The sequence below is a fragment of the Elgaria multicarinata genome, chromosome 16, assembly GCF_023053635.1.
Source record: "Elgaria multicarinata webbii isolate HBS135686 ecotype San Diego chromosome 16, rElgMul1.1.pri, whole genome shotgun sequence".
Taxonomy (NCBI): domain Eukaryota; kingdom Metazoa; phylum Chordata; class Lepidosauria; order Squamata; family Anguidae; genus Elgaria; species Elgaria multicarinata.
Window position 1 is genome coordinate 12,321,786 of NC_086186.1, and position 11,414 is coordinate 12,333,199.

The window sequence follows — 11,414 nt, forward strand, 5'->3', positions numbered from 1 at the left end:
ATATGTTGGCAAAGTAATATTTTAAAAACCCATAAATTTAAAACGGGAAATGAAACAGAAGTAGGACCCTAGCGGTGCAGAAGTCTAAAAGGGGGCTAACACCATTTTTAAAACTGAAAGGCTAAAAAGCCTGAGAAAATACAAAGTCCTCACATGGCGCCACAATGTAGTGTAAGGTTAAAAAAAAACCAACCAGAAGGGAGAGAACAGAAAACTAGACAAGTCCAGACGCAGTGACTACTTCTTTATTGAACTACACATGTAGAAGAAGAATAACTCACCCTCGACGGGTCGAAGGCAAGATTCTCTACCCATCATCCACAACCAAAATCTTTTATAACATTCCATCCCTCCTCCCATACCTTATTGATTGCAGAGTTATACATTTTCCATAAATGAAACTATTTCTGACAACTAACGATACATGATATTGTTACAACTATGTCCCATTTATGTAACTTACTGTACCAGATAAGCTCTCCCCCCCCCCCCAATTGCAAGGGCAGCCAGAGCTGACATTGCTGACCATTGGGGTGGTTTTGGTGATAACAAGGTGCAAGTGCGCCGAAGTGTCTGGGATCATAGAAACTTGGATCAGGGATCCAAGGTTTCGCAGCTGTGGTTTAGGAAGTTGCTACATTTGACCAGGCAGATAAAGACATGCTCTGCGGGGATGGAAAGTGCAGGGCAACCTTGAGCAACTGGCCAGCTGCATTCTGACGACTCTTTATTAATGAACAGAGGGAAAGGAGGGGTATGGTGGGACAGAGAAAGGGGGTCTTTTGGCCACCTTAACAGTAGGACTACATGGTCCTCCGTTTGGCGAGTTCACTAATGGTCAATGAGCTGAATGGTTCCAAAGCTCAGTTAAACTTTAGATTCCCAATTCATAGTGGGGGGAAAGCACCAATAAAAAAGTACGGGGCAGGGAAACAAAGAGGTCTGAAGGTCGAGCAATTCGTCCCCAACCCTATTGGACTATACAGAATTCATGTATGGGGAAGGTCTCCGGGTTCTTTTCTTTTTCACTATGATCCAGTGTTTTGCATCTTCCTAATTCCTAATCAGTTCATCTGAAAAAGGGAAATTAGCCTGGTGAGATTCTTGGCAAGGACATGGAGGGAACAAGATTAAAAAATGATAATGAGCCAGTTCAATACCTAAATTTACACTTTACCCATCACACCAATCTCCATTGAATGGATAATTTTCTGTATTCTTAAGTAGGTCCACCTAAATCAGGCGCCTTTGGCTGATGCTTTCATCTGAGTAGAAACGCTATATGAAAATGCCGCGCGGAGTGATTTTTTCCCTCCCTAGGGAGGGCGTTCATTAAATAGGGTGTCACTACTGAGAAGGCTCTGTCTCTAATCACTATCTGCTTTACTTTGGATAGTGATGGCACCTAGAGGAGAACTTTTGAAGATGGCCTCAGTACTCAGGCAGGAAAGCATGGGAGCAGACGTTCCTTCAGGTATTTCTTTATTTAATTTCTATACTTCCCAGTAGCCGAAGCTTTCTAGGCGGTTCACAACAATGAAAAATATTATTTTAAAAATATTTGAGTAATTTCTGATGTTCCGTACAGGATATTTTCCAATAACCCCATATCCATTAGGCCTAGGCCAGCCCCATGGATGAACTGAGCATATAACATGGAATATCACCCCCTTCTCAAAAAAGGAGATCCTCAGCAAGCATTTATTTATTTATTAAAACATTTGTATCCCACCCTATATTATTGGGATCTCTGGGCGGCATACAGCTCAAATCAATTCAAACAGTATAAAACAATAAATAATGTACACTGCAAAAGACATATTAAACTATTAACAAGCTAAAACCAGAAATCGCAAGGGGAACCCCGAAGATTGAAAACCTGAAAACTGTAATTAAATAATGCATTTCTATGGCCTTGATATGCTTCTGAATTGCCTTCGAAGTTGGGAGTCGGAGGCATGTGGTACAATGATTCCACTCCTGTTTGGGTCACTGGCCAGGGTTGGTCCTTGAGGATTTCTCGTTGGCGCTTTGGCTGTTTTGTTAGAGTCCTGTGGGGCTCCATCTTGTCCCCCATGCTTTTAAATACGGATATGAAGCTATTGGTTGTCTGTGCGGATATTCATCTCTACTTCTTGATATCTGAGGTTGGGGGAATGCTGAATTCATGCTTAAGTTCTGTAATGAGCTGTCAACCAGACAGATGGCTGAGCTGACCATGATGGAGTGCTTCCTGCCTTCCTTCCAAGGAGGCCGATCTAGCATTTTTATCTTTTAGGTGTCATTTCCTTTTCATCAAGGCATTTTAACTACTGTAATTTTAGCTTACTTATTATTGGCTTGTTTTAGGGTATTAGGTTGTACTTCTGTGCATGTTATAAAACTGGCATAGAATCTGTTTTAATAAAGGATGGTATAGAATTTTAAAAAAATATATAAATAAATTAACTGCTTGAGTGTTGTTGACTTCAGTGGGACTTTAGTATACTCAACTTTGCCTGGATTTTGCCCTAATAGTAGATATTACAATTGCTGCACCCACGTCCAGAAATAAGATGAAACACCTGTATAAGATCAACAAGAGTTGCAGGTTTAACTTTAAACTTAACAGAGATGTCTGACGTATTGTGTGACTGTGCAGGGCATTATAGTGGTGCAGGAGCTGCTAATGTAACTATTTCTGCCCTAAATTAGGGGCAGAAATGGGGAACCTGTGACTATCCAGATGTTGTTGCACTCTAACTCCCATCAGTTCCAGCCAACATGGCCAATGGCCAACGATGATGGGTGTTGTGGCCCTTTAGATGTTGCTGGACTACAGGATCCCCACTCCTGACTTACAGCAAATCCAACTCAGCCTTGAGTTGGAGGTAGTTGACTGTCTACCTCCTCCTCATCCAGCCACACCTTTTCAGGTGCTGAAGACCTTACTAAGTCACTGCCCTCCATATTGGAGGATCCCTTAAGTGGGCTTTCTGATGTGAAATATTGGTTGTATTGTGACTTGTTTTCATTCCATACCCCAAATGCTTGTATGGTTTCTCCTTTGTGAGTTCTTTGATGAGCAGCGAGGCTTGAGCTCACGCTGAAACACTTCCCACATTTCACACACTGGTATGGTTTCTCTCCTGTGTGAGTTCGTTGATGGTACTTGAGGCTTTTACTTACACTGAAGCTCTTTCCGCATTCTGAGCACTTGTATGGTTTCTCTCCTGTGTGAGTTCTTTGATGGTATGTGAGGCTTGTGCTCACACTGAAACTCTTTCCACATTCCAAACATTTATATGGTTTTTCGCCTGTGTGTATTCTTTGATGTCTACTAAGGTCTGTGCTGGAACTGAAGTTCTTTCCACACTCCAAACATTTATATGGTTTCTCCCCTGTGTGAGTTCTTTGATGACAAGTAAGATTTGTACTTCTACTGAAGCTCTTTCCACACTCCAAGCATTTATATGGTTTCTCTCCTGTGTGCGTTCTTTGATGGTCATTGAGGTGTGAGCTCCAACTGAAGCTCTTTCCACACTCCAAGCATTTGTAAGGTTTTTCCCCTGTGTGAATTATTTGATGACAAATGAGGTGTGTGCTTGTACTGAAGCTCTTTCCACACTCCAAACATTCATATGGTTTCTCTCCTGTGTGTGTTCTTTGATGGTTAGTAAGCTGTGAGCTCCAACTAAAGCACTTTCCACACTCTAAGCATTTAAATGGTTGTTTATCTGACTCCATTTTGAAATGAGCTTTAAAGTTTGATGTAAAATTGAACATTTTCCGACACACATGGCACTTACTCTTTTCTTTTCTTTTATCTATATTTTCTTGGATTGAGAGTAAATGGTAATTACTGCCCTGAGAAGCAGAGGAATCATTGCTCCTCTTCCAAATTGCTTCTGTTTCCTTTCCCTGTTGTTCCATCTGTTGACTTCTGACTCCTTCTATTAATACACCAGGGGATTCTTCCTTATTCTCCATTTCCCCTCTGTCCCCTTCTGGAATGAAGACATGAAATTGTTAAGAACCTGAGTGAGAAATAGAGCTTCAAATCACTAAACAAGGTCAAGTAAGTCGTACTAAAGAAATTTATTTATTTTATTATTTAAAACATTTCTTGGCCACCTTTCAGGACAGAAGTCCTTAACAAGGCAGCTTAAACCAATAAAATACATAAAAACACTTAAACTATTAAAAGCAATAAAAACATAAACACAACAAAATGGCAATTAAAAACAATAAAAACCAACAGTATAATCAGCAAGAACAGCAATGGCAATAGCAGCAATAAAAGTACTCCTAAGAAGGCCATGGTAAAATAAAATGTTTTCAAGGCCTTCTTAAAAGCCTGCAAGGATGGTGCATGGCGGACCTCTGATGGGAGTTTGTTCCAAAAGTGTGGGGCCACTGCAGAGAAGGCCCTCAAGAATCCAAAAGACTTAGATGGGGAGGCAGATCTGACCATGCATTTAACAGCTTATATTGACTGGGAATAACTCACAGCGGATGGGGTGTTGAACTGGGAACATGGAAACCTGGGCTCAGCAACCAGCTCAGACAGTGAAGTTAATCTTTCATGGTTTACTCAACATGGTCTCCTCTATTTCTAATTTTCAAGTGCGGGTGCTGGCGATTATAGCCAAGATGGCTCCAACTATATGGAAGAGGAAGTTTATCCACTGACTTGGGAAACCCTGAGGTTTGCAGAAATACAAAAAATGTTATAGAAATATAACTCCCAGGGGATGGGACCCAAATATACCCAATGAGGACCAAGCATGTGCAGTGGGCATTGAATGCTGACTAACAGTTGAGGAGAGTTGAGAAAAGGACATGGCTGTGAAACCCTGAAAGGAGAACACCATACTGCAACATTTTGTTGCAGAAGAGGAAGAATTGAGGTCCTGATTTTTCTAAATATTCACATTTATAAATAAATATCAACTAGGAAAATAGGGAGCTTTACCAAGAGAGGCCAAGATCCCACAATTCTCCTCCATGACTTGTCTGTGTAAAGCTCTCTGGTCAGGTTCCAGGAGAGTCCACTCTTCCTCCGTGAAATGCACAGCAACCTCCTCAAAGGTCACCAGACTCTGAAAGAAAGAGAAAGTATTTCGTTCTTAGAGGTAAAAAGGGAAGATGATGTACAAGCAAAATCCAAAGGACTGAGATTGCTGGGTATTGGCCTCATGATTCAAACCTTCATGAGTGGAATTCGTAGCCTTCTTAATAGGGAGCTTTGACAGAAGGAAAGGCAAGGAGAGAGAATTGTTCAGGCCCAGAGAGGAAAGCAGAGACAGGCAAACCCTACCTGTCTCTTCAGTGAACCTTTCCCCTACCTGATCCAGCTGCAGAGAAGCCATTTCTGCTCCACCACAAAGAAGAGATGACGGAGTATGTATTGCTGGCATCAGTCCATTGCCTGTAAGAGACAAAGGTGGTGCAAAGCCAGTTCATAGAATCATAGAATAGTAGAGTTGGAAGGGGCCTATAAGGCCATCGAGTCCAACCACCTGCTCAATGCAGGAATCCACCCTAAAGCATACCTGACAGATGGTTGTCCAGCTGCCTCTTGAATACTTCTAGTGTGGGAGAGCCCACAACCTCCCTAGGTAGCTGGTTCCATTGTCGTACTGTTCTAACAGGAAGTTTTTCCTGATGTCCAGCTGGAATCTAGCTTCCTTTAACTTGAGCCCGTTATTCCGTGTCCTGCACTCTGGGAGGATCGAGAAGAGATCCTGGCCCTCCTCTGTGTGACAACCTTTTAAGTATTTGAAGAGTGCTCTCATGTCTCCCCTCAATCTTCTCTTCTCCAGGCTAAACATGCCCAGTTCTTTCAGTCTCTCTTCATAGGGCTTTGTTTCCAGACCCCTGATCATCCTGGTTGCCCTCCTCTGAACACGCTCCAGCTTGTCTGCGTCCTTGAATTGTGGAGCCCAGAACTGGACGCAATACTCTAGATGAGGCCTAACCAGGGCTGAATAGAGAGGAACCAGTACCTCACGTGATTTGGAAGCTATACTTCTATTAATGCAGCCCAAAATAGCATTTGCCTTCCTTGCAGCCATATCGCACTGTTGGCTCATATTCAGCTTGCGATCTACAACAATGGACCCCTCTTTACACATGGGCAATTGGCCATATATAAAGTCTTCAAGTGTCGGAAACTGACACATTCTGTACTATGAACTACTCCACCCAAAAGTCTCAAGGAAAGGTAGAAGGAGCCCACAGTTTTCTTGTAAATCAATATAAGAAGACCAAATCCTTACCCTGGAAGGTGGCACCTATGCCATCCTCCTGCTTGATCCCCCTTCGTAGTTGATTCTGTCCTGTATCTGATAGATCCTTCTCTGCCTTTGGGAAATGAATGCTCACTTCTGCAAATAGGCTGTGCTCCTGAAATGAAGATCCGAGACATGGAATGGGGAGAAGGATTAGAAATGGAATGATAGAGGGAGTTTGATACACTCTTCCATTTGGATGATTTTCAGAGTGAGTTGGGCAATTACTAGAGAGTTTTAGGATATTGTTCCTCATATTCATGACCCCTTGGAATTATCAGGATGAAACACTCTCACCTGCTGCTCTTCCGGTTTCTTGTCCTCTGCCTGACTCAGGAGGAAACCTTCTGCCAGAGCCACCGCCTGGGAACTTGATTCCACTCCACATTCTCTGACCCAGTTCTTCATCTTTGGTGGAAGGACAGTCAGGAACTGCTCCAGAATCACTAAGTCCAGAATCTGATTCTTTGTGTGTTGCTTTGGCTTCAGCCATTGAAGGCAAAGATCATGGAGCCGGCTGTAAACCTCCCGGGGTCCCTCAGCCTCTTGGTAACAGAATTGTCTGAAATGCTGATAGTGTACATCTGAGCTGACACTGTCCTCACCCAGAAACTTCTGAACAGTTCTTTCGCAGGATTCCACACTGTTCTCAATCTTGATGATTTCAGGGCCAGCTGAGTCTTGCTCATCCATCTTTGATTTGTGTTCTAAGGAAGCCTCCAACAGCATCAGAAGAATGCTTTCCTCTTCTGCCCTAATTGGTGGTACAAGTCCTGCAGAGAAAAGATATAATTATGTAAGTGCATTATTACACTATCAAGGCAGGTCTTCTGCCAGGAGGAAAGGCAAGTAAATGTTAAAACTCTAAGATGAAGTACAGATTTGTGGGGAGGTTTCTTCACCTGAGAGCCATGGATCAGACTTCGATATGAAGATCTAAAGATGTGGCATCTCCCCTGCCTATTCCTATCCATTTATCTGCCTCCCCTGCCCCTCCCTTTCTTAGCCTTTTCCTGAGCCTGATCCATCTTTTCCCAAAGCTGCCTCCTCCTCCCTTAAAACCCCCCTCTCCCTTTCTGCCATGTTCTCCTTAAGCCATATTTACACTAAACTACTTTGAAACGGGTTTAAATTAAGGCTGTCACTTCGTTAAAGAAATTTTAATTGACTAATCCTGTGACTTGTTAAAGCCTTCTATTGAATTTTTTAAAAAAACCTTTTTTGACATTTCCTGTGGGGTTTCCCCTTTTTGGGCTTTGGGAAGTAATTGCTGCCCCATAAAAAGACACTTTAGAAACCCAGGATTTTAGCGTAGCTGTGACAGAGCAGTAGTGAGTCTACCGCAAAACAACAGGCAGCAGCAAAAGCAGGAGAATATGATCTTTCTAACTTAGATCTTGCATATATACGTTCGAGTTGTAAATTTATTTATTTATTTATTTATTACATTTTTATACCGCCCAATAGCCGAAGCTCTCTGGGCGGTTCACAAAAACTAAAACCACAATAAAACAACCAACAGGTTAAAAGCACAAATACAATATACAGTATCAAAAGCACAACCAGGATAAAACCATGCAGCAAAATTGATATAAGATTAAAATACAGAGTTAGAACAGTAAAATTTAAATTTAAGTTAAAATTAAGTGTTAAAATACTGAGAGAATAAAAAGGTCTTCAGCTGGCGACGAAAAGAGTACAGTGTAGGCGCCAGGCGGACCTCTCTGGGGAGCTCATTCCACAACCGGGGTGCCACAGCGGAGAAAGCCCTCCTCCTATTAGCCACCTGCCTCACTTCCTTTGGCAGGGGCTTACGGAGAAGGGCCCCTGTAGATGATCTTAAGGTCCGGGCAGATACATATGGGAGGAGGCATTCCTTCAAATAACCTGGCCCCAAACCGTTTAGGGCTTTAAATGTCAATACCAGCACTTTGAATCGGGCCTGGACCTGGACTGGCAGCCAATTAAGTTGTAAAAGGACTGGCGTAATATGATCTCGCCGGCCAGTCCCTGTTAGTAAACGGGCTGCCCTGTTTTGTACCAGCTGAAGCTTCCGGACTGTTTTCAAAGGCAGCCCCACGTATAACGCATTGCAGTAATCCAAACGAGAGGTTATCAGAGCATGGATAACTGTAGCTAGGCTATCTCTGTCCAGATAAGGGCATAGTTGGTATATCAACCTAAGCTGATAAAAGGTGCTCTTTGCCACTGAGTTCACCTGTGCCTCAAGTGACAGTTCTGGATCCAAGAGCACCCCCAAACTACGGACCCGATCCTTTAGGGAGAGTGCAACCCCGTCTAGGACAGGGCAAACATCACCTCGCCGGACAGATGAACCACCCGCTAACAGTACCTCCGTCTTGTCTGGATTGAGTCTCAGTTTGTTAGCCCTCATCCAGTCCATTACCGTGCCCAGGCACTGGTTCAGAACAGCCACTGCCTCACCTTGGTTTGATGAAAAGGGAAGGTAGAGCTGGGTATCATTCGCATATTGATGACACCTCAGTCCACATCTCCAGATAACCTCCCCCAGCGGCTTCATGTATATGTTAAACAGCATAGGGGATAAGAATAGAGCCCTGCGGAACCCCATGGCTTAGGAGCCATGGCACAGAGCAATAATCCCCCAGCACCACCTTCTGGAATCGGCCATCCAAGTAGGAACGGAACCACTGCAACGCAGTACCTCCAACTCCCAGCTCAGACAACCTATCCAGAAGGATACCATGGTCGATGGTATCGAAGGCCGCTGAGAGGTCCAGGAGAACCAACAGGGTCGCACTCCCCCTGTTTCTCTCCCGGCAGAGGTCATCCCACAGGGCAACCAAGGCAGTAAACATTATTCTGGTCTCCCCCATCCCACTGCCTTTCCTCTACAGCCCTGGGGCTCTCCTTCACCCAAATGCACATGGGGGCTCACCAGATCCCAAAAAGGATCACCAGCGTAGCACTTGGAAACAAGGAGACCACTTTCCTCCCAATGGAGGAAGCCGATGAGAAGGGGGCTTAGGAGACAGCTGCATTTGTTAAAAAGGAGACACGTCCCCTTCCGGTCCAAATTCCCTTCCTCTCTAGGAATCAAGCTCAGTTCATTTAACCCTTAGAAGGCCATGCAGTGGAATCCTCTGTGTGTGTGTGTGTGTGTGTGTGCGCGCGCGCGCGCTGTGTATCCTCTGGGAATACAGTCCTGTGCATGTATATTTAGACCCAAGTTCCACTGTGCCCAGTGGGGCTTACCCCCAGGGAATGTGCAGAGCATTGTAGCTTTGGTAGACCTGGCTTACCCAAGCTATTAGGGCTTAGCATTATCTCACTCATCAATTCCGCCTCAAAATACTTTGAAGCCTTCTACTGATCCAGGTCTTTATTTCTAACAGTAAATCACGAGATCTTAAAAACTAAAGTCTCTGTATTCTCATTTTCTCCTTCATCCTGGCTCCCACCTCCTAACTTTGAAGATAAATGGCATCTAATTGTTAGTTGGTTTATTATTTTTACTCCCATGCGGAACACCATTTAGATTTTCTGCTCCAAACACTAATGCCTACATACACCACTTGCTGGGGAACATGGGTTTGAGGGTGCTGTTGCACCACGTCCTCCTTGTAGGTTTCCTGTTGACAGCTGCTTGGCCACTGTGTGAATAGAGTGTTGGGCTAGATAGATCCTTGGTCTGATCCAGCAGGGCTCTTCTGATGTTCTTAATGTCTCTGATTCTAACTTTTTCAAATGTTGTGTTGCGTTGTTGCCTGTGAGCGATGGGCAGCCAGTTGGCCACTGTGGAAACAATAGTGGTGAGCCTCCCTAGAGAGGAGATTCTTCAAATGCGTTACCACTACCGAAAAGGTTCTATCGCTGGTGAACACCCACTTTATGCTGGATAGCAGGGACACCTGGAGAGGTTTCAAACATGACATTGGTGCATGGGGAGATAGGCATGGGAGTAGGCATCCTTTCAAGTACCTGGGTCTGAAGCTTTTGAGCTTTAAAGGTAAGCACTAACACACCGAGGAGGGCCAGGAGGTCGTGGTCTCTCCCACACTAGAGGCATTCAAGATGCAGCTGGACAGCCATCTATCAGGGATGCTTTAAGGTGGTTTCCTGCATTAACCTTATAGGCCCCTTCCACTTGTATTTGAAAATGGACTGGATTTGAAAAAGGACTAGAAGCCAGAGAAATGCTCTCAATACCAGCAAGTTATAGTTCTACCACATCATCCCCATAGTCTCAGGTCCATATTTGAAACATTTCTGATGGAATGGCAGCTAAAAGATGACAGAAGGAGAAGAGACAAATGACATATTTCTCATCTCCTGTTCTACTATTGGTTACAAAAGGAACATCAGGCTGTCAAATTTGAACAATTTCACAACCCCAATTCCTCCTGGTCCAGGGACCCAGGTGATGTCAGAGAGCCCGGCCTACATAACGGCTAAGATAAAGCTCCCAGATCTTCCACATGTACGCAAGCACACACACAAGTCTGGGCAATTTCTGACTGATATTGGGGGTTCTGATGGATCTTTCAGTGCAATTATGCAGGATCCCAATCAATCTCTTTGCATTTTTATGACCACTCAGAAAAGCAATTCATTTCTAAAGAGATAGATATGCCTTTGTGCATGTGTGTCCTTCCTCCCCATAGACACACACCCATTTACTACAGAGAGAGACCCAGATCACTGTCAATAGCAGTGCCAGAACAGCGATCTATTACCTGACACCCAGCTGATGGGTGGGTTGGGCCTGCAGGTTGCACATCTGTGCACACTACAAACGAGAAGGATCTTGGAATTGTTGTAGATCGCAAGCTGAATATGAGCCAGCAGTGCGATATGGCTGCAAGGAAGGCAAATGCTATTTTGGGCTGCATTAATAGAAGTATAGCTTCCAAATCACGTGAGGTCCTGGTTCCTCTCTATTCGGCCCTGGTTAGGCCTCATCTAGAGTATTGCGTCCAGTTCTGGGCTCCACAATTCAAGAAGGACGCAGACAAGCTGGAGCGTGTTCAGAGGAGGGCAACCAGGATGATCAGGGATCTGGAAACAAAGCCCTATGAAGAGAGACTGAAAGAACTGGGCATGTTTAACCTGGAGAAGAGAAGATTGAGGGGAGACATGAGAGCACTCTTCAAATACTTA

The 11,414-nt window shown here is 44.1% G+C and overlaps 1 protein-coding gene across 1 annotated transcript; it reads right to left on the bottom strand.

Moving 5' to 3' along the window:
- Nucleotides 1-1,153: 1,153 nt before the first annotated feature.
- On the bottom strand, nucleotides 1,154-8,794 carry LOC134409661 (zinc finger protein 3-like). The gene is made up of 6 exons (XM_063142511.1): nucleotides 8,718-8,794; nucleotides 6,570-7,045; nucleotides 6,261-6,387; nucleotides 5,328-5,410; nucleotides 4,955-5,081; nucleotides 1,154-3,986 (listed from the first exon to the last, which is right to left on the bottom strand). The coding sequence occupies exons 2-6, from the start codon at nucleotides 6,999-7,001 to the stop codon at nucleotides 2,854-2,856; spliced, it is 1,902 nt and encodes a 633-aa protein (XP_062998581.1). The 5' UTR covers nucleotides 7,002-7,045; nucleotides 8,718-8,794; the 3' UTR covers nucleotides 1,154-2,853.
- Between the last annotated feature and the right edge of the window lie 2,620 nt (nucleotides 8,795-11,414).